We start from the raw sequence: 23,546 nt of genomic DNA on the forward strand, positions 1-23,546 counted from the left end.
TTTTTAGGCACCACCTAAACCGAATGAATGTAACTGAATTACTTTTCTCAGATCTACTGATTACAGTTGGTCCCCAATGGACGTCTTTAGCAAGTTTTGTCTTTTAGCTTTTTAAATGTTATTTAGTTATTATCTGCTCTAACCTTTCCAACATTTTAGACACAGACATTGATGAAAATTATGTGAAATTGCAATTTTTTTTAAAACGTGCTCCTAAGAAGGGATCGACCGATACTGTTTTTTCCATGCCGATACCGATCGCTAGTAGTTAATGAAACCGATAACCGATATTTGGAACCGATATGCATTTAAAGTGAAAATGAAAATCTTCAAGTCAAAATTAAGATTTTGGAAGATTTTTGGAATGTTACGAACTCCAACACAAAACTTAGTTTAAATGCTTTATAATAAATGAGAAACTTTGAACATGATACCCAGTAAGAGAGAGTCAGATAGTGTTGGGGGGGGCATTAAGTCAGACTCAGTGGTGAGTGAAACCGAAGCCGAGGGACAGACACAGAGCTGTAGCCGAGCCAAAGTAGACCACTTTTTAATTCATTAACTTTAATCGGTTATCAGGCAAATAAAACGCTGATACAGATCATCTGCAAACTGCCAAAAAACATATAATCAATAATCAGCCGGGCTGACTCCTAAGTCTTCCACAGACCGAGGGGAGACACTGGATAGGTACATTTAGTGAGAGACGAGAGGTTGTCAGTGACATTTCGTACGTAGCGTTGAACTTTTGGGGGGGTGGGAAGAGTTTGAAGTTTTTTTTCTGAAGAGCTGAAGCTGATCACTTGTTCCTTTGCTCTCCTGCGCAGTGGTCAGGATGTTGCCACCATACTGCATCTAGTTCACAACCTCATTCATGATGAGGAGGAGGAAGAGGACAAGCCAAGCCAACAGTAAGTCAACTCATCAGCGAAACATTTGGTGTTTGGACACAATTTTTGTTTCTCCATCATGTTGAATCCACATCCATAACCCAATAACCAGCGGTGAAAGAAGTATTCAGATCCTTTACCTCAGCAAAAATTACTAATACAACACTCTAAAAATACTCTGTTACAGTAAAAGTCCTACATTGAAAATGTAACTTAAGTAAAAGTCTTTAAGTAGTATTAGGAAAATGTAGTTAAAGTATTGTAGAAAGTGTAAAGGATCCAAACAGTTGTGTGTTTAATGGTCTAATCATTTCAGCTGGACTTGTAGGCCGTTATATTGTTGGCTAGTTTACTTTAGAATAAAACATCAGATTTTATAAACTACATGTGTTTTGTGTGCAGAAATCTTAATGTGTAAAGTAACTAGTAACTAAAGCTGTCAGATGAATGTAGTTGAGTAAAACGTACAATATTTCTCTCTGAAATGTAGAGTAGAAGTAGAAAGTGGCATTAAAAAAGAAAAGACTCAAGTAAAGTACAAATACCTCAGCATTTGGACTTATGTGTAGTACTGGAGTAAATGTACTTAGTTACATTCCACCACTGCTAATAAGTAAAGAACTATTGGTAACTTTGAGTAAGATGATGCAATTTCTAATGTTTGTGGTTATTTTAGCACTTTAAGGTGTAGTCATCACGTAGACATAGCTGGATCCCTGATCATAAAAACACATTCTTTTACAGTACATGCATGGTGCATAATCTAGAGGAGCTGCTTATATCAAACAGTCTGAATGTCTGGATTGGCAGAAGGATGTAAGAAACTCTGGGAGGAGAACTGTTACAGCTAAAGCTGTTTCAGTTTTACTGAAATCAGAGAGCCGATACTCCTTCATGGAAATAAGTGAAGGACGGAGGAACTAGAGGGGCGTCAGTATGTATGTATGTATCATAAAGCTGTTCTTTTTCTGTTTCCAGTAGGATGCAGAATGTGGGGGAACAGGGTCACATGGCCCTGCTGGGTCACAGTCTGGCAGCATACATCTCCGTGTTGGACCGAGAGAGGCTGCGGAAGCTGACCACTCGGATCCTCTCTGACACCACACTGTGGCTCTGCAGACTGTTCAGGTAGGATCACTTCACCAGCAGTGTGTGTATGGGTGTGGGTGTTGTGGGTGTGGGTGTTTGTGGTCTGTTGTAAGGCTGAACGATTAGTCGAAAGATCGTTTGGTGTAACATTTGGTTTAACGCTTTTTATTCCTTTTTTATTTTAGAGATAAATGCTGGAATAATGTTAATACTAATGTAATGTCCTATTTTCAGTGGATTTTTCATTTGTGTTTTATTACTTTATTAAACATGATGGTAGAAGGTGCAATATGTAGATGCTGCTGTTGAACTGTAAAATAAAATGTTTTTTATTATTATAACTTTAGCTAATGTGATAAATGTTCTGTGTTTGACTGTTCAATGTTCCATTCTTATTAAAAGAAAAACACGTATTGCTGGCAATTCATATCAGAATCAGATATATTGGCCAAGTATACTTACATACACAAGGAATTTGACTGGTAGGTGTTAACTCTCTATACATTCAACAAATAGACATAGTAGTAGTAAACATTCAGTAGACAAATAGTAATATAGACACATACTGTATAATAGGGGTGTAAGAAAAAATCGATACACTTAAGTATCGCAGTATTGTATTTAGCAATACTATATTGATTTTCAAAATCAAAAATTTTAGTTTACGTGCAAAAATATTCATGTAAGACAGTGGTTGACGTTTATGTTGTGTTTAAACCCCCTACCACTAGATGGCTATGCTGAGACACACCACTAGTGTCCTTGCCTAGCAGTGCCTAGCAGTGCCTGACTTTTTGCTAGAAGCTAACAATGTAGCTATGGCTGATCTTTGGCCTACTTTAGCATATAAACATTAGCTCACTAAGAACCTGTGAACCACAATCCCAAACTGGCAGTTTGATTTTCTGTGTACTGAATTGTTTACCTAAAGTAAACTTCTTTGACTTTTATGCACATCATGTCTTTTGTTAAATATGAGTTTTTCTACAATTATACTTTAAAAAAAATTCCAATATATCGCCTTACGCACAGTATCGAAATATACCAATATATTGAATCGTGACCCATGTATCGTGATACGTATCGTATCGCCAGATTCTTGCCAACACACAGCCCTGCTGTACAATAGAGACAACAATATACATATAGGCACATATCAGCATAATATACAAAAATACAAATAAGACATAATATCAAGACAAGTACACATGAAGTGGGATGTAAAGTGCAAAAAGTAATAGTTGTTCTCATCCCTGCGTAAGAATATAGAGCAGTTTTGATGGTGTCCCATGTTATAATGCTCCATGACATGTTTCATCTCTAACGTAGTGAATATTGAACTTTAGCTAAACTTTTTTTTTTAATTGCAATATCTGGTAGAAAAATTGTTTAATAAAACAATTGTTTAATAAATCTAGGTCTCATTTTCACATTTATCTTTATTTAATATTAGAAAAGTAACAAGTAATACACAATGCTGAATCTCTGATTCTGCAGTTTTACCCTTTGGTCGTCATAACTTTGAGCGACTCAACATGTTGGCGGAGCCTCGTTACCTTCTGCTGTCAGCACTCTGTCTCGATTGTGTCCTTCAGGTATGAGAACGGTTCAGCCTACTTCCACGAGGATGACAGGGACGGCCTGGTCAAAGTGTGTCGGCTGGTCATTAATGCCCGTTATGAAGAATATGCCTCTGAGGGCTATGCAGTCCTCAGCTCCAAACAGCCAGTCATCTACCAGAGTGCCTCGGGCCGGCCGGGCCTGGGACAGCATCTGTGCAGCCAGGTAGGAAGTCTGCAACACAGACTCACACAGCACATACAGTACAGGATAAGACTACAGCCCCTGGCTGGGAACACTCTTAGGGGATATCAAGTGAGAATAAGCTTTTGTTCGTAGAAACATTGGCCAATTCCAATCCTGTACCACTACTGGGGGTTTAGAAATATTCAAATTCTACACAAAGGGGCTTTAAAAACAAGAGATGCCATCCAGGACTCCTTTTTACCTGGAGACAGGTTCTCGAATCTCAGCAAAGAAAGGTATTTCATTAATATCTATATTTGGTGGTACGTCTACTAGAGCCCGACCGATAAAGGATTTTTAAGGCCGCTAAAAATCCGATATTCCGATATATATCGGCCGATATATATATTTAAAAAAAAAATCCAAAAACGCGTAACAAAACAAACAGATTTCCCTAACATTAGTTGTTTATGAGTCCTCACTTAAATAATGCAGTTTAAAAATAACCTTGTTTGTTTTATTGTCAAAACAGAACAGAGGAACATCAAAATATATTTAAGTTCTGATAAATGTGAAAAAACGCAAGCTTAGGATATGAAACTTAAAGGGGTTAAACATGAGTGTTGCCAACAGGGACGTTGTAGAGCGTCCTCTGGTGGACTAACTATGCAACGCCAACACTCAGAACATGGTTGAAGGGTGTTTCATCCGTTTTTATTTAATTTTTTAAATATTAATTTATCGGCCATTATAAATGCCGATAACAATAGTTTGGAAAATGCCTAATATCTGCCGATAATATCGGCCGGCCGATATATCGATCGGGCTCTAACGACTAGTATTGTATAGTGTGCGTTGGCAAATCTATGACTTTAAGAGTGTAGTGTATGCCCGCATAACGTGTGGGATAACACTATTCAGTACTACCATATATAGTCATACAGAGTATTTTGTAGTATATTGGTACTATAACCCTATTTTAATGTCTGTCTCTGTGTCATTAGCTCGGCCTGCCTCTCTCCAGTCTTTGCACAGTCCCGTGCAACACCATCTTTGGATCCCAACACCAAATGGTAGGAGAATCCACATGAAAAACACTGTCAGGACACTTTGAGATAGTTAACCATCATTTGCTGGACTGATCTCCTGTGTGTCCCTGTCAGGACGTGGCCCTGTTGGACACACTGATCAAAGAGGACATAGAAGCTGGGAAGCTTCCTCTGCTGTTGATCGTCAACGCAGGTGAAAGAAAATCACAGTTCAAACGTTGTTCTTTTCTCCGTGTACACAGGTGGTACATTACAGGAGTTGACAATTGTATTAATTTAAAAGCAGATCAGTTCCTTTTGAGACTTTTTTTTTTCCTGGCAGGAACCCCTGGGGCAGGACATACGGACAAGTTGGCTCGTCTGAAGGACGTGTGTGATCAGTACAGCATGTGGCTCCATGTGGAGGGGTGGGTCAATTCTTTTACTCTCTGCAATACATTGTCTTAAAGGAGACCTATTACCCTGCGTTCATGCCGTCGGCCGTGAGACGGCATGAACGCAGGGTAATAGGTCTCCTTTAAGACAATGTATTGCAGGTCCTCCTGTTTATTTTGAATGGGGGTGGTGCGTTTAGGCTGCGGCGGTGGGTGTTGCAGGGGGGAGACGAGAAAACCCACTAGTGGCCTGCTAATTTCTCTCTAATTTTGTATCACATTACTACTGGAACATGTCCGGTTATGTAGTTTTCGGTTTAAAAGCCTTTATTGGTGATTTTTCACAGTACAAAGGCCAGCTAAATACTCGTGAAACGGACTGTACACAGGCAGCAGAGCACCGGTGCGGAGACTCGGAGGTCTGGAAACTGACCAATCACAGCAGACTGGGCTTTTTTCGGGAGGGGGCTTAAAGAGACCGTGCTCCAGCAGAGCGTCTCAGGCAGAGGGGGGGAACTTTTTTTGTGATTGTTGCGGGCATTTCTTAAAAAATGCGATGGAATATGCGGGATATTTATGCAATTTTATGCGATGAAATTGCAGGAACTTTTTCAAGTTTCATCATGGCTTCATCGCGGGGTTTGCAGCTTTTCGTTGATGTTCACGCGTAATTACGTCCCTTCATAACGTTCCCATGGCAACAGGGGAAAATGGCTGCTCGTGTGTGAACATTTTTCAACTTTCTGCTAAGATATATGTGACTTTTTTGCAACGAAAATGCGGGGATTATGCAATCATGCAAGCCCCGCATAATTTGCGCGGAAATCGGCAATTTATGCGGCGAAAGTGCGACGTATTTGAAAAAATGCGGCCCCCGCAGGACTTTGGCTGATTATGCATTGAATTATGCGATCGCATAATCGCGTTTTTCTGGAGGGATTGATTAATGCATGTAAACATGTTCTAGTACAAACACAAAATACAAGTATGAACCTGAAAGCGGTATAAAATAGGTATCCTATAATGTATGCGCCTGATTTTCAACATGAATTGATCAAATCCAATAAATTTGTTCCACTTTGTTTTGGCCGTATGCAGTCCAAATGCAAGCGCATGGCACACAGTAGAACATGATGATGCAATTCATCATTCATACCAGCAATGTCATAGGGAAGGGAGTATGGTACTTTCTAACTAGTTTTTTTGATAAACATGCAGCATCCCCTTGAGAAATGTATTTTGTGAATAGAGATGATGACCTTAATGTTTTCAGCCATGACTCCAGTATAGCATGACGTCCCTGTTGTCCCTGCTGTAATGTTAACTCTTACTGTTCTTCTTTAGGGTCAACCTGGCAACTCTGGCACTGGCTCAGGTCACCTCTGCTATTATGGTAATCTAATGTTCAAATACTCTCATCCTTTATTTTTATGTATTTTAATTATATACTATGTATCCTTTATTTTTGTATTGTTTCTTAATTATAAATATCCTTAAAGTGCCCATATTATGAAAAAAATCACTTTTTCTGGGATTTGGGGTGTTATTTTGTGTCTCTGGTGCTTCCACACACATACAAACTTGGAAAAAAAAACATCCATGCTGTTTTGAATGAGATACGGTTTCTGAATGTGTCCTGCCTTCAGTCTCCGGGTGAGCTGGTCAAAATCGGCACGGCTTTCTACGTCAGTAGCTGAAACGAGGGGACTGGAGGGGCTAACCGTTAGCATGCTAGTGCTAGCATGCTAGCTCGTTCTCAATGGCAAAACACTGCTACAACACACACAAATTCACCCTAATCTACAAAATAAATTGTATAGAACTACTTACATGTCCCTGTCCTGCAGGTATTCCACGCAAAGTTGGAAGTGTGCCCTCGTTTAGAAGAAGTCTCCCGGCTTATCATGCCTTGTATTGACCAAAGTTGCAGAAACGGCTAGCTAGCTCATGTAATCCTTACCTAGCTACTGCGCATGTGCGACTGACAACAAAGATGTTACAGAAGTTGAGAGGTCTCACTCTGTAGCTAAAACAGAGACCTGAACACAGGGTGAAAAGAGGAGCTGCAGAAATGTGAAGTACAACAAAAATATGGTGTTTTCTGAAAATTAAACCATGTCAACCTATTCTGGTATAACCTCAAAATACAATTATGAACCTGAAAATGAGCATAATATGAGCACTTTAATTTGTATTAAAGGATAGGTTCTATGTTATAATAGCACTGACATGCCCATATGTGCATTTAAATTGTTATTGGTGGTAATTGGTGGTCCTGTCACTACTGGCCTCAGATCCCTTCTGAAAAGCCATTTCAATACAAATGACGAGCAACAAAATCCACAGTCCTCGTTCTGTTTAAAGATGAATTCTAAAGTTCAGCATGAGGATTCTTCAGTCTGTGTTAGACAAACAAAGTGGGGATCTTCCAAAGTCCCAATGTTTTTTTAACCTTTATTTAACCAGGTAGGCCGATTGAGAACAAATTCTCATGTGCAACGACGACCTGGCCAAGATAAAGCATAAACGTGCGAGACAACATAAAGTTACACGTTAAAAATGGGAAATATAGACATACAATACAATACAATACAATACAATTAACTAACTTTGGAACATACCTACTTGATTTGACTAATTTTAGCTTTGGTTGAACTTTGGGACATCAACTGTGCATTTTGTCCTCTATTACACACATTGAAGCTATCCCTCCCAGTGTTAATTATCTCTCCTCGTTTTGATAATAGAAGCCAGACACCCAGGAAATGCCGTCTTAGGTTGACTTTCTCTTGTGACGTGTGTTGATCTGTGTTCATTGTTCTTTCCCCTGCAGGCAGCCACCAGAAGTGACAGCATGACACTGACACCAGGTCAGTGGCTGGGACTGCCTGCTGTCACTGCTGTCACCCTCTACAGACATGAAGACCCAGCACTGGTGGGCTCATAGCATTTCATACAAATTGATTCAACACAGAGCGATCCCTGTTTCTGGTAGTTTTTGGTTGTCTCCTTGGTCCTGATCCCAGCTGAGGAAATGTAATTTTCTGCTTCCAGTCTCAGACTGATTTAAAGGGTAACTACCGTGGTTTTTTCAACCTGGACCCTATTTTCCTATGTTTTTGTGTGTAAGTGACTGATAGGAACAACAATCTTTGAAACTGGTCCAGTATTAAGCGCGAATGTTGTAACCGGCAGCCGCACACCAGGCTGCAATGTAACTCTATGGGGCAAATGTGCATCGTCAATGTGGTCCACTAAAAGTGCTCGTTTTGCCAGTGAAAGGCTCAGATTAATATTCTAAGTGTCTATCAACATTATGGAACGGATCCCTTCAGAGATAGATGTTTTTAAAACCTCTTTAAGACCTTTCTGTTTAACCAGAAACAGCTCTGAGGTCGCTAGCGCTAAACCCACCAGACTCCATTTAAAAAAAGAAATACTTTTAGCATGTATAGAGCCAACATATTTTCACATGTAAATCGGTAAACTATGTGTTTATTTCAACCCAAACTAGAGTTGTGATGGTTGGAAAAGTGGAAAGGCAGCTTTTCATAGTTTTATTTTGTTTCTGTCGACATAGAATGAAGTGTATTTTACGATGCTAATATTCCTGTTATTTACATGGAGTCTGGTGGCGTAAACTGAAGGTGAACAACTGCCCTATTAACTTACATTGTAGCCGTTTTCGCTGACTGCCGACTACAGCGATCTCTCTTAATACTGGACCAATGTCAATGATTGTTGTTCCCATCAGTCACTTAGACACAAAAACATAGGAACATAGGGTCCAGGTTGAAGAAAAAACGGTAGTTATCCTTTAACCTGTCCTTCAACTATTTGAACTACCCAAGTTAAGATTTGTTCCTAATTTTATTGAGATGAGTTTAGTTGTATTGTGTTCTCCTCTGTCTCTGTCTGAATGATTCCCTGCTCTGTGTTTTGTGTCTCAGTCTCTGGCAGCAGGTTTGACGTGCAGCCAGCCGGTGGCCAGGCTGCGTGCGCTGCCTCTCTGGCTCTCCCTGCAGTACCTCGGCCACAATGGAATCGTCCAAAAGATCAGACATGCCACCGCACTGGTGAGCATCACTTAACTCCCTCTACGCCCCAGTCATTTTCACATTTCTGTCGATACATAAGCGTATTTTCCAACAAACTAGGCCTTTTTAAAATTTAACAACAATTCAAAAATGAAATGTGGCAAAACAAGTTGCCACATTATTTTTCGTCAACGAAAAATAAACTTGAGTTTGTTTGTTTTTGCTCATGTTGAAGTTTCTAAATTATTGTAGTTCTTTGCTGTCAACGCACATTGCATTCAACAAAAGGTATTGTGATAGGTCTAATGTTCTATGTTTTGAGCTACTGCGCAGGTGCCCTGATAGATGTAGATGAAAACTGTTTTTTTGACCGTAATGTAACAAACATGTAATGTAATGTACAGTAGAACAAAAATCAGCAGGTTGGAGATTTTCAATTTAGATTCCTGTCTGAGAGAAGCTCGGGGAAATGTTCGTATGAAAGTAGAAGGCTTGTCTGAACAGGAATGTTTGCTAATGAATTCACACAACGCAACAAGCTGAGGTGACGTCTATTCTCTGGTTCTGTGAATGCAAACTTATTGACGAAAGACGTGGAAATAAATAAACGAGTCATGAGTAATCCTGCCTACTGCTGACATTCTGAAGTGGATATTATACAACGTTTGATTTGCCACTACACAAGTGTTTTATTATGGAGTTAGGCAATAAAATCATAATCTTTTCTTTGGTAGATATGGTTGGTCATTCTCCTTTATCTCTGTCCCCTCTAGAGCCAGCAGCTCCTGCAGAAGCTAAAAGCTATGACCTCCATCAAAACATCGGTAGGTGTTCTCTTAATGTCCTGCCAGAAATGAATGACTCAATGTTTACCCAAAAAAAAGTGAACAGATATTTTGTGAGTTTTTGTGAGAACACGCACAATCAGGAAGCGGACGAAAGTACCAAGTCAGAGATACCCCACTGTAAAAAAAAATAACTGTGCACTTACTGTTTTCTAACCAAAATATCCAACAAGTGATTTTTCCTGTACAGCTTTATCTTTGCCTTATGCCTCAGCGTTTAATGTCCTAGTGCTGCAGTCATCTATTCACAGCGCTGCCCACTACATGCTGCCCTGCCTTTCCGATAATTCCGGCGCTGCACAACGCAAACGCCCTATCTCGCAATGTTAACGAAGGTGAAGAATATTTGTGTGTGCGCCCGGTGATTCAGACGCGCTCCTAAATGTAACGTGGTCCTCAATGGGCGTGCAGACAGACAGACAGAAGTGAAAACATCAGTTCCTTGGCGGAGGAAATAATCTGGATAAATAATCTGTTTTTGGCCTCTTGTTTCATTGTGGTAAACTGTTGTCAATGGATGTTGCTGGGCTTCTCTGTTATCCAAAGAGCCTCAATCACTTGAATATTATACTCATATCATATCTACAGTAGTAGCTACAACAGAACGTATATTAATATATGATAATGATAAATTAGATAAAGAAGATACAGTTGGATAAAGTCACAAAATACAAGAGACAAACATAAATTACTTAAGGAATATTTTTAAATATTATGTTGGTGTTAGGAAAACTAAGGATGTAAAGTAGGGATGTCCCGATCAGGTTTTTTTGCCGTCGAGTCCGAGTCCAAGTCATTTGATTTTGAGTATCTACCGATACCGAGTCCCGATCCGATACTTCTATAATAATTCAACTTTATAATACCTCCAGACCACAGACATACTCGCGCTTCAAGCTGCTTCCGTGTTCTACTTTGCCGGCATTTAACCAATAGTGTCTCTGCAACAAAGTGATGTCATCCCGCACGCGTTGCTGTTTCTGTGTGGAGTCAAAAGGGTCTAACTCTGTGCCACCGCATAACTATAGATGTGTTAAAAAATAATGAGAATATATATACATATACAGTATATCCGAGTCCTGATCGGAAGGTAACGTCCGATTCCGATCGAGTCTGAAACCACGTGATCGGGCCCGATTTCCGATCACGTGATCGGATCTGGACATCCCTAATGTAAAGTATGTTGAGATCACTGTGAAGTTATTAATCCCAACAGGAATATGATAGGAATATTGTGCAGGCCTCGAAGGAATAAACAAAGTGAACGTGCTCGTTGACAGTTTCCCCCTGCGTACTGTTTCCATTTGTCATGCAGTCATGCTGAATAATATCACACATGTCCTGCTGCCTTCATTTTGGCTCTCCCAGCTCGCAAATTTTCAAATTTCACTTTTTTTTTTTTTATAAAAAGCCCGGTAATTTCCTAAAACAGTTGGTCACTGTAGTAGTAAGCAAACGTAACTCAAACAGGAGGAAAGTGCATTTGTTGAATGATCCGCATTTAATGGTCTAATGCGGGCATCGCCACTTGGCAGACCGCGGCCTGGACCTGGATGGTGACCAATTTCTGAGAATAAATAAATAATCCTATGGGAGCATTGCTTTTTTCTGACGGTTGCAGCTACAGACCACGTAGATAATCCAGTTAAAACGGCAGTTGCTTCACTCAATTAAGCCAATCAAATGGATTGTCTACCGTGTCTGCCGTCTAGCTGCAGCGCCTGGTGTAAATATTCTTTTGGAAGGGAAGATCACCGCCTAATGTGTGTTCAGCTAAACGAACCACTCTCTGCAGGGTTTCTGTACCAGTAGACAGTACCAGTAAAGATAGCTATTTGTTTTCTATACACGTTCCATACAAATTCAATGTGTCTGTATGTTGAAAGTATTTTACTATTTGACAATAGTTGATTTTATTTGATAGACTTAGGGGTAGACTATAGGACGTCATTTAGACATTGTGAGGTTCGGACCTTTAGGACCTTTAGTAACTGGACCTTTTTGAATTTTGACTGAATACCCCTGCTCTAGTGAGTATGTGGGGTTGAGTCAAAATAAACAACTGTGTGTGTGTGTGTGTGTGTGTGTGTGTGTGTGTGTGTGATAATGGTAATGAATGGACCTGTCAGCCAGTGCAACAGTGTGACTCACTGATGTGTTTTTAACAACGATGGAGCTCTGTGGCCCAGAGGAAGAAGATCTATCAGGTTGTGATACACACACACAGTACTTAGTTAGTACTGTAGATGCACTCATTGCTGGGTTGGCAAACCTATCAATTAAAAAAGCAGCTTAAAGAAATAAGATTCAAAGACAACAGGTAACCTTCTGTTATCAGTACTCGCTGGCTCAAGAGCAGCACATGTGACAAATGTCCTCCTATATGCTAGAGTACCTGATTAGATTTTGGCATTATCATTTTATTATATGATATTATCACCACCCACATGTGAAATTCAACAGCGGTGGACGAAGTATTCAGATCCTTTACTTAAGTAAAAGTACTAACACCACACTGTAAAAATACTCTGTTGCAAGTAAAAGTTCTACATTTGAAAATCTTACTTAAGTAAGTCTGTATCATCAGAACAATGCACTTCAAGTATTAAAGGTAAAAGTACTCAATGCAGAACTCTCCTCCCATTTTAGAAAGTGTAAAGTATCCAAACAGTTGTGTGTTTAATGGTCTAATCATTTCAGCTGGACTTGTAGGACGTTATATTGTTGGCTAGTTTAATTTATAATAAAACATCAGATTTTATAAACTACATGTGTTTTGTGTGCAGAAATCTTAATGAGTAAAGTAACTAGTAACTAAAGCTGTCAGATGAATGTAGTGGAGTAAAAAGTACAATATTTCTCTCTGCAGTGTAGCGGAGTAGAAGTAGAAAGTGGCATGAAAAAGACAAGTTAAGTACAAGTACCTCAACATTTGTACTTAAGTACATGTACTTAGTTACATTCCACCACTGAAATTCAAACATATTAGAAATGTTGGCTGTTTGATCATTTTATTCACATGATAGACGGCACAGGTGCAATCTTTCTGTTTGGTACAAGCATCAATGCCTCTTCATGTACTGTAGATCCATAACTAACATGTATAACTTGTATCACATACAAAAAGGACCTCCAGCTGTTCAAAGACCACATCCATTTGTGTTTATAGGACGTGCTTCAGACAGAGATGTCTCTCGCCGAGGCTCTGACCATGGTAAAACCAGTGTTGGGTTGATACTAACACAGTCTCAGGGGAACTTGGCTTAAAGGCTTGTTCACTGGCATCCACGAAAGGCAAACACTGCTTCCATAGAGTCACTGAGATTTAATGTGATATGAATTTATCCCATGCAATACATATGCAGTGAACAATCGGAGTGTTGGGGATCAGAATCATTACACAGTGGTACTCTGACTCACAGACAGTAGCTTGGTAAAAGAAGGATGAAGTCCACTTTGGTCACAGTCAGACACATTCACTGTGAAGATGCTGCAGTTTGAGTACCACTGTGTGAGTAAGCTGGTAGAGTGTATGAGCTTGCAGGTCTGTGTGTGAATCCTTTCTCTCTGTGTGTGTGTGTGTGTATGTGTGTGTGTGTATGTGTGTGTGTATAGCTGTAGTCATAGTCAGTGTGGGTTGCTTTGGTTCCAGGGCGTGGTGTCGCCGATCCCACCTATCTCCGGGGCTTCACTGCGGGACGTTCTGGGCTCTCTCTTGCTCTCTATTGTAGGTGGGACCGAGCCTCTGCCTGTCTCCCCTCCCCCTCCCCCCTCTTCCACTCCCCCGTGTCCCCCCTCCTCCTTTTCTTTCTTCCTGTCACTCCTGACCATTTGCCTTCACTCACATCAGCTCAGCAGTATTTGGGTCTCCATTGGCTGATGGACTGTTTACTTCCTAATTGTTTAGGATGTGGACCACTCAGGCATGTTCTTTGAGGTACTTCAGGGAATGCCTCGCCACACTCATTATGCTTTGTTGCCTTTTGGAAGAAATGCAAGGGTCATGAATAATTAATGAATGTGTCATGTCATGTGCTGTTGCATCTCATTACTTTTTTTTTTTTTTTTTGTTTAAAATCCAAATACCAGTTGGTGATGCTTCATGCAGAGAAGAAGGTCTTTAGGACTCCCAGAGAGACTTTGAATATTTTAAAGTGCTCATATTATGCTTTTTGGCTTTCCCCCTTTCCTTTATCGTGTTATATATCTTTTTGTACATGTTATAGGTTTACAAAGTGAAAAAGCCCAAAGTCCACCCCAAAGGGACTTACCTTCTCCAACTCCCAGGTACCTGAGGGAGCTCACCCTCTCCACAAGTCCCATGGATTCTCAGGGGTTGTGTAGCTCCCGTGCTGCTTCCTCCCAGAGACGTTCAGTAGGAGGCTGTTGGCCTCGCAGCGTAGTGATAGCTGCTTCTACCAGGTGGGCCTTCTCCTAACTGTTGGTGATCTGGCCTATCACCACTGTGTCATCAGCAACCTTTGGGGGAGGTTAAGAAAGTGTCCATGAATTTTAAATAACTGTGAAGTTACTGCGCAGTTGTGTGCCGTTACTGTACAGTTAGTGTGTATAGTAATTGTACAGTCAGTGTGCAGTTAGTGTGCAGTTAGTGTACAGTTAACCCTGTTTGACTATTAATCGAAGCCCATTAGTGGCAACAGGTCAAGCAGAGCAGTCTAAATATCTTTTTCTTTAGCGATGTCCTTTAGCCTATTAGGATATACTGTCTAGTCTGTCCAGCATGGTCTGGGTCTGCCCCTGGCTATACTCCCAGCTCCACAGGGAGGTGTCTTGAAGGTATCCTAATCAGATGCCCCAACTACCTCAACATGAGTCCGAAGCAACCCATATTGACTTTCAGGGGTCTTCAAATAATCGTAAATGCTGCTGGTTAATAATGGTTGTCACTCATTCTCTGTTGTCTACGTAGTAGTAGTACTGTGGGTTGTGTTTTGTTTGTACAGCTAATTCTTAGCAGTGAACGTTTGTGTATTTTTTTGGTATCTAGTAGACCCGGCCAATGGCAATCTTCTGTATACAGTATTAGTTTGAAGATAACAACTATTTAATGTTCACCAGTATCTAGTCTTGACTAATCTGCATCCATATTAACACGTCAGACAACGCATATCACGTGACCATTTGCATACACTGGGCATGTGCGTGCCGGTGTAAACGGGGAGCAGATTGTCTGACGTTGAAAATCATGGATGTATAAGTTGAAAAAAAACAGAAAATGCTTTGGAGAAAGAACAACAGTGGTGAAAAGTAACACCAGGGATTTATAATCTTGGAGAGACGACGAGATGGAACTGTTACTGAAAGGTCTGTTAGCTACCTAACCGATAAGACTGACTGACGTGCTTCCTCGTTTTCAAAGGTCTCCGTTGTTGTGCCCGTCCAGACTACAAAGCAACCCCGGAGTTTTCAAACCAAAATGGGGGCAGCACTGTTTCCAAACGTCTCCGTTCAAGGGGCTCGGAAACGCCGGAGTAGTGTGGACTTGAAACATAGTAGTGTAGATGTAGCCGTGGTGAACACCACGGCTACCATAAACAACCCCCCTTCCCTCCCACACCCCCCATCGGAGAGGAGGATTCATATGGAAGCCTTGAAACCTGTCCTGGTTGCAGCTAGCATTTGTCACATATTCATGGATAAAAAATATGACAGTTATTGTTCTGTTTTTCTTTTTTTAACTTGACAACACCACATATGCTTGTGAATTATTCATGACCCTCAAATCTTCAACGCAGACTCGTTTGCCTTCCCCCCCCCCCCCAAAAAAAAAAAAAATTCGCAATGCCGCATATTGATCAGCTTTTACTTTTTCAAATGTTCTAAACTGGAGCTGGAGCTTGGTTTTGGCTGCTTCATACCACTGAGAGGCAAGGACTCGGGCACCACTTCCATAATGACCAGTTTGACAAATCAAACAAAGAAATGTTTGTGACATACAGCTACAATTACCACAGACATAACATATAGGAGCTTCAGAAGGCATGGACACAAGCAAAAAAATCTGTAATCCATGTTAACATTGCACCCTTTCAACAGATGATGATTGTTTTGCATGTCATACAGCAGATCACTTGTTCAGTGTGGTGATAAGGATCTCGGGAGTCTCCGATTGGCTGATCTGTGTCTTTGTGTGTCCAACAGGTGGAGGATGAACTCAGCTCTCCTGTGGTGCTATTTAAGTTTTCCCAGGAAACGAGTGCTGGTAAGGGAAGATCTCCTTTGACCCTACAAACGTGTGGAAGAAAAAGTTCACTAACACTTTACTCGAAGGTATCTACATAAGAGTGACATGACACTGTCATGAACACATGACACTGTCATGACACATGAACTCTAACTCTAACCCAAACATAACTCGTCATGACAAAAACCGAATGATACTTAATGAAAGAAGCGGTATGTCATCAACGTTTATGACTTGTTTATAATGTTTACGACACGTTCATGACGGTGTCATGTCACTCTTATGTAGATACCTTCAAGTAAAGTGTAACCGAAAGTTCTCTCAGGTCCAATTCAGTGGCTGGTTCAGCTGAGTTTTATGGGGGTTGAAAGTCCGAACCAAGGTTCATGTTTTTGTTACATTGTATACATTTTCCAGTTAGTTTGGTTGGTTTGTAGACGGGCTTCCCCCGCCATCTCGTATCCTCTCTCTGTGTCCGAGTTTTTCCAGCTGACTGATGCTCTCCCCGTGCTGCTGCGGCTCTTTTCGTTTAGTTGCGTTGTTGTGAAGCAAGACACGGGAACTTTTTGGGTTTTGAGGAGCTGCAGCGTTTATTCAGGTTTACACAAATACGCTCGCGGGTGAAAACGACAAATTATTTGATCAGATGTGCCTTTCGTTTAGACGCCAACGGCGTTTTTGGGCTTAAAAACGCAAAAAAGTGAAACCACCCTCCAGAGTGGAAATCTTAAAAACGCTCCACCGTCGCGTTCCCGTCTAAAGGGTAAAAACGCACTGTGTGTGTGTGCCGTGTGTGCGCGCCGCATGTGTGTGTGCCGTGTGTGTACATTGTTTGGAGCAATAATTCCACCTCCTCGTCTGTCTAGCCAAAGGGAGAGAAGTAGAAGGAAGGTTGTACGCAGGCGCGTGGACTTGGTGGTGTTGTGTGGGCAGTGCGTCACACTACCACCTAGCCGCCCGGTGTGCACAGTGGAGACAGAAGTTCACAAGAAGCTGTAGAATTCTCTCTGAGCAGAATGAGTTTCTGGTCAGGGTTTTAGGAGGAAACCACAGAATAAACAAAAGCTAAGAAGACATTTAAATCACAAGTCTGTCTGAGTAGATTTACATAAGCCGCTTTCCGACCTGAGGGATTTTTGCAGTTCCTAGAACATAAACCAGAGCACGTTTTTCTCCCATCCCAGAATGCTGTGTGGACCAACCAGACCTTCCTTTGCAGTGCTGTGGAGGAAGGTCTGGCAATGCGAGACTGGTTAAGGTGTGAATCTCCGCTGATAAAGAGTCTTTGTCCATCAGACCCCGTGATGGAACAGTAATGTACTGCAGGATAGGATGTCTATGGTGAACACGTTTATTTGTATGTTAGCCGTTAAAAATGTGTTTTAAAACCAAAAGGGATTTGTGTAAAAAGATGTTATAAGCTCAACGGTTCAGTTACTAGTTTTCTATCGAGTCTCATGGTCATCATCAGCTTAGTTGTCATCACATGACCTGAGTATGGAACTGCAGTCACGTGATAACAGGTAGTTCTATATTGTGGGAGTTGGTGACCTCTGTTCCTGTGACCCTTTACAAAGATGGTCTTTGGTGTCAAGAGTGAATCGCCCAATCTCACACACACACACACACACACACACACACACACACACACACACACACACACACACACACACACACACACACACACACTCATATGTGGATGGGGATATTGATCCCCACTTTGGCCACTCACCCACTTCTCTACACTTTACATACTTATCATTCCAATATGCATCTTGCACACTACTTTTCACTATTACTTTTTGGACTTTACATCCCACTCCATGTGTACTTGTCTTGATATTATGTCTTATTTGTATATTATGTTGACATGTGCCTATATGTATATTGTTGTCTCTATTGTACAGTATGTTACTACTACATGTCTATTTGTTGAATGTATAGAGAGTTAACACCTACCAAAGTCAAATTCCTTGTGTATGTAAGTATACTTGGCCAATATATCTGATTCTGATATACACACACACACACACACACACACACACACACACACACACACACACACACACACACACACACACACACACACACACACACACAGGGTCCTCACTGATCTTTCATGCTGTTACGTAGTGGTTAGTGTTAAAGGTCTGTGTGAGTGGGTTGTCTTTTGCTTCAGAAGACCATAAGATGCACTTACAGGCTCTGAAAAGCTAGGAGATTCACCTTTTTGAGCTTTTGTTACACATAATGTTCCCAAATGCTCGAAAAATGAAATTCCATGCTCAAGCATGTGAATGGAGTTCAGGGATTATTCACATAATACCAAGATAATCCCAGTATATTGTTGTGTTCTTCCTTTCCCTTTTTCTTCTGATGGTAGCGTCCAGTGGGGGTTCAGTGGAAGGTTACTGTGCTGGGGATAAAGAGGTGCTGGATGCCTTCAACAGATGGGTGAGTTTTAACTTCTCCTTCCACCCTGCTGTTGTCCTCGTGTCAACTTTGACCCGTTTTCAAAGTTTCTATATTAGAAATTTGGGTTTCTTTCAAGCAAATTTCACAAAAATGACACAGATAGTTCCATAGCAATGCTCTTTGAGTATAATTAATGATCAGTTCCCTACCTTGATTTCATTTTGGGTGTTTTATTCAATTTTATAGCATTTGGAGGAAAAAAATGAAATTGTCTCAAAACAGTATCCTGACTAAACTTTGACATATACCTGTCTGTGATTCTCTCAACATATGTTCCTCTGATTAGTCCAAATAATTCATAATTTCAGCTTTAAAAAAAATTATTATTATTGGTCATGAATACCACAAAATAAGTGTAAAACTAATTAGGCAGGTTAGTGTTAGTGGTGAATCCGGTGGTAATGAAAATAAAGCTCAGAAAAAAGAAGGGGGGGGAAATCCAATAAAGCATAGTAGGGGCTCTTGAACACTTAACTCTCAACAACCACACAGTTGATACAGTATATTCCTTTCCCATTTCCCCCTGGGTGTAGCTGGGTGAACAGCTGGTGCAGCTGGTTCCCAGCAGCGGGGTAGATGTGGTGGAGCTTGAAGACGAGGGTACATGTGTTCGCTTCAGTCCCCTCCTGACTGCTGCAGGTAACACACACACACACACACATGATTTTTAAATGTTAAAAACTGTCAGCTAGGGTTCAAACAATATCAGGTAACAGTCCTGACCGTGAGTTTCTCCCTCCCGTCCAGTTCTGGGGACCCAGCAGGAGAACATTGAGGAGCTAGCAGAGAAGCTGGCGCAGCTGTTGCCCGTGATGTGCTCCACAATGTGCCTCAGACAGGACTTCAGAGAGGAAACCCACCGACACTCTCCCTCACTTGCATACATCCAGGACCTCAGCTGGCCTGGCCTTGGCGCCGTGCGGTAAGAACGGATACACTTTAAAGGCATAATATGTAGTGAGTGAGTGAGAGTAAAAAAGCAGTGAATCAGAGGAATATGTTTTCTTTTCTGGCGATTGAATTCTAAAGTTCAAATAAACACCCACAAACCTCTGCAGAAAAGGTGCCGCATCGTGGGATTATGAGTGAATGCAGAGCTTGATCCTGTCTGTACAACCTGCACGCTGTTATTGGCTGGGGGTTACACACCCACACGGGGCCCAAAGGCCAGAAATGTTCCGCACATAGCAACACAGAAAGGAAAACAGGGTGCCTGGCAGGGTGTCTGCAGATACGGACACCCCCCACACACCTCTGGTGGGTCAGAAGTGATGATTGAGAGGGATTACTTTTGTATAAGTTTATACATTGTTATTTAGGAAAATCCTGCATATTATACAGCACTGTGGAGTAAGGTCTTGCTACATCACAGATGCATTCTGAGAAAGGAGAAAAAAACACAACACAGAGAGAGGAAGCGGAGGGTCAAAGCGGGCTTTATCCTGAAAATGTACTTCCGTTGATCCAGACTAGGGAAAGAACCATGAGTGATCAAAATGGTGGGAGAGGTTCAGAGGTAGTGCAGTTGATGAATTGGCTCTAACACTTAATTGGAGAGTTTAAGGATGGGATGAAAGCAGTAGATGGTCAGGTGAGCCAGCTGGCTCGTCGGAGCATCTCCTCAGATAAATGAGATAGTACATAAGATCAGTGGAAGTTGATAAATGGGCTGGATGGATGGTTAGAGTTACATCACTCTGTAAGTCATATGGTTCAGTGAGTGCGGTGTGCAAACAGGAAACAAAGGAGGTGGTTGCTCGATGGTAGGGGTGTAAGAAAAAATCGATACACTTGAGTACCGCGATATTTTATTTAGCAATACCATATTGATTTTCAAAAACGCAATATCGATTTTATTTATTTATTATTATTTATTTATTTTATTTTTTTGATTATGTGCAAAACTATTCATGTAAGACAGTGGTTGATGTTTATGTTGTGTTTAAACCCCCTACCACTAGATGGCTATGCTGAGACACACCACTAGTGTCCTTGCCTAGCAGTGCCTAGCAGTGCCTGACTTTTTGCTAGAAGCTAACAATGTAGCTATGGCTGAACTTTGGCCTACTTTAGCATATAAACATTAGCTCACTAAGAACCTGTGAACCACAAACTGGCAGTTTGATTTTCTGTGTACTGAATTGTTTACCTAAAGTAAACCTCTTTGACTTGTATGCACATCATGTCTTTTTTCAAGATTATTATTATTAGTTTTTCTAAAATTATACTTTAAAAGAATTCCAATATATCTCCTTACGCACAGTATCGAAATATATTGCAATATATTGAATCGTGACCCATGTATCGTGATACGTATCGTATCGCCAGATTCTTGGCAACACACAGCCCTACTCGATGGTGTTTTAAGCCCCCACCGTCGACTTCAAGGCAGCGCTGCGACCGTCGACTTCAAGGCACCTAGCCCTAATCTTAACCCTAACCCTAGTACCTGGAAGACAACGTTGGGGGCTTAAAACACCAAACTCTGTGGTGGTTACTAGAGATTTATTTTGGTTAGGTGTAGAGGTGCGATGATGAATCGATTAATCGATTAGTTGTCAACTATTAAATTAATCGATTAATCTATTTTGATAATCGATTAATCGTTTGAGTCATTTTTTTATTAAAAAAATAAGATTTCTCTGATTCCAACTTGTTAAATGTGAATATCTTCTAGTTTCTTCTCTCCTTTGTGACAGTAAACTGAATATCTTTGAGTTTTGGACAAAACAAGACATTTGAGGACGTCCTCTTAGGCTTTGGGAAACACTGATCCACATTTTTCACCATGTTTTGACATTTTTATAGATCAAACAACTAATCGATTAATCGAGAAAATAATCGACAGATTAATCGACTATGAAAATAATCGTTAGTTGCAGCCCTAGTTAGGTGACCCGGTGGATTATTCCACACCAGCAGCTGGATAGAGTAGGGGATAAGTGTGACGCTTGGCAACTGGAAGTTGACGGAGAAGTCAGAGCACTTCCTCCGAAAGATAAATAAGGTTTTACATAAGTGAAGTACAGGGATAGGTGGGTCTGCTTCGGTAGAACGGTAGAAATGGAGTTGATTAATTGGCTGGAGTGTGGGGAGCATTAGAGATGGAACAGGAGAGTAGGGTTTGGTTGGTTAGGGTTGCAAGCAATTCCTCAGGGAAGTCTTTCGCTCATTAGGCGAGGAACCATCAGTGAAAGCGAGGTTGATAGATGGGCTAGATGGATGATTACTTACAGAAAATACTCACGTAGTGCTTCCCATAGATATAGAACAATTGTTCTATATCTATGGTGCTTCCTCTGTGCACCAGGAATATAGTGCGAGCAAATGGATCAGTCCTGCCATGTCTGAATAAAGCCATAAGGAACATTTGTGTAACAGACACCTCTGTATAAATGATAAGAAAAGCTATCACTAAACAGACTGATTGTTGGTGATGCTGTTGTGGAGCACTTGTCTGTTAAATGCCTGTCTTTAATTGTAATGCCAGTGTTTTCCCTGGCTTTGAGGAAGACTTAGGTGCCCGTATTTGGCGGGGGGGTTTAGGCGTCGTTCCTCAAGAAAATGTTATGTTTTTCAATTTAAAAAAAAAAGCAATTTCTTTAGACATTTTGCATCTTGTGCTGTGTCTCTTTTTGGCCAGTTGTGTTTCCTTTGGGGTCAGTTTGTGTCTCTTTGTGGTAGTTTTGCGTCTCTTTTTCACATCACTTAGGACCGTTATTATCACCATATGTGTGTCTGAAACGTTGGAAAAGCTAGAGCAGATAATAAATAAATAACACTCAAAATGCTTGAAGACAAAACTTGCTAAAGAAGTCCAACTACAATCATTAGATCTGGGAAAAGTCTTTTGGTTACATTCATTCAGCTTAGGTGCTGCACCTACACCTTATAACGGCAGGGGAAATCCTGAATGTCTTGTTGTGGTTGTATTTGTCTGACAGTTGCCGCAGACAAAAGGATAAACAAACACTACATAGATTAAACCAGCAGCGATAAACAAATGACCAACCTTTAACCAATGTTGGGATTAGCTGTGGTGCTCAGTAGGATTCAAACTTGGGATGTGACAGGTGTGTGTTGATGTTCAGGTACGAGCCTCAGACTGAAGGAATGGATGAGAGCAGGAGGAAGCAGGAGCTGGAGAAAATCAACACCGAGTTGCTGAAGAAACTCCAAGACCTTGACACTGACATCGTTTTCTCCACTGGTTAGTGCCTCTTCACAACTCAGAGGCCTGCCAACAATGTATTAACAGCATTTCTCACTTTTTGTCCTTGTTTCTCTCGCCTTTCCCCATCTCCTCCTCTCTCTCCCCAGGCCCTGAGTTTGGGACAGAGGAGCACTGTGTCTTTATTGGCATGGTCACGGAGGACGTCGATGTTTCAGAGTTGGTGGATACAGTAGCTGCCCTCGGGAGGGACATAGAGGAGAGCGGGAGGGTAACTGCTACATCATTATTTTTTATAGGATACTTGAAGGGCTATTAGATAGTTGCAAAATGGTTCCTCAAAGATTAAATGAATAGTTTACACTCAGCCAAAAACACAAAGAAAGAGAAAGGTGATGGACATCCGGCTGAAAAGAGGGACATACGGTGAAATTTCTGGCGGCACCTGAACAATCCCAGAAATGTAACGTTGTTGAAATGGACTACCCCTCACCCAACACTGACAAAGTGGTTGCTATTTCTTTTTTTTGGTTGTTATATTTTAATAGGTTATAATTACAATGATTGAGGGTAATTGTGTAACTATAACCCATCTTTAAATGATGAAGAATTAAGAAAGAATGAATGGCTTAAGAAATTTTCCCCAACAAAAACTCCCCCAGTTC

General features: G+C 41.0%; 1 protein-coding gene and 1 long non-coding RNA gene across 6 annotated transcripts in view; both read left to right on the plus strand.

The window, feature by feature from the left end:
* The window catches only part of pdxdc1 (pyridoxal-dependent decarboxylase domain containing 1), a 55,262-nt gene that overhangs the window by 11,039 nt on the left and 20,677 nt on the right, over positions 1-23,546 (plus strand). For 2 of the 5 annotated variants that reach the window (XR_004895786.1, XM_031292544.2), the window contains exons 4-20: positions 828-911; positions 1,869-2,018; positions 3,575-3,764; positions 4,730-4,798; positions 4,889-4,967; positions 5,097-5,181; positions 6,493-6,541; positions 7,982-8,083; positions 9,099-9,224; positions 9,959-10,009; positions 13,683-13,757; positions 16,193-16,253; positions 18,619-18,689; positions 19,244-19,349; positions 19,458-19,632; positions 22,802-22,920; positions 23,031-23,152. Coding sequence is in view for 4 of the 5 variants with exons in the window: in XM_031292544.2 (XP_031148404.1) it covers positions 828-911; positions 1,869-2,018; positions 3,575-3,764; positions 4,730-4,798; positions 4,889-4,967; positions 5,097-5,181; positions 6,493-6,541; positions 7,982-8,083; positions 9,099-9,224; positions 9,959-10,009; positions 13,683-13,757; positions 16,193-16,253; positions 18,619-18,689; positions 19,244-19,349; positions 19,458-19,632; positions 22,802-22,920; positions 23,031-23,152 (1,714 nt within the window). In the remaining variant the exon portion in view is untranslated. Of the gene's footprint in view, positions 1-827; positions 912-1,868; positions 2,019-3,574; positions 3,765-4,729; positions 4,799-4,888; positions 4,968-5,096; positions 5,182-6,492; positions 6,542-7,981; positions 8,084-9,098; positions 9,225-9,958; positions 10,010-13,199; positions 13,245-13,682; positions 13,758-16,192; positions 16,254-18,618; positions 18,690-19,243; positions 19,350-19,457; positions 19,633-22,801; positions 22,921-23,030; positions 23,153-23,546 lie in introns of all 5 variants that reach the window. The other 3 variants (XM_031292546.2, XM_031292545.2, XM_031292547.2) reach the window with 3 other exon arrangements.
* Positions 16,268-18,104, plus strand: LOC116045066. Its single transcript, XR_004103842.2, has 3 exons — positions 16,268-16,587; positions 16,823-16,833; positions 17,206-18,104. It is a non-coding gene; the product is annotated as an uncharacterized LOC116045066 (long non-coding RNA).

Source organism: Sander lucioperca, chromosome 2 (genome assembly GCF_008315115.2).
Source record: "Sander lucioperca isolate FBNREF2018 chromosome 2, SLUC_FBN_1.2, whole genome shotgun sequence".
NCBI lineage: Eukaryota > Metazoa > Chordata > Actinopteri > Perciformes > Percidae > Sander > Sander lucioperca.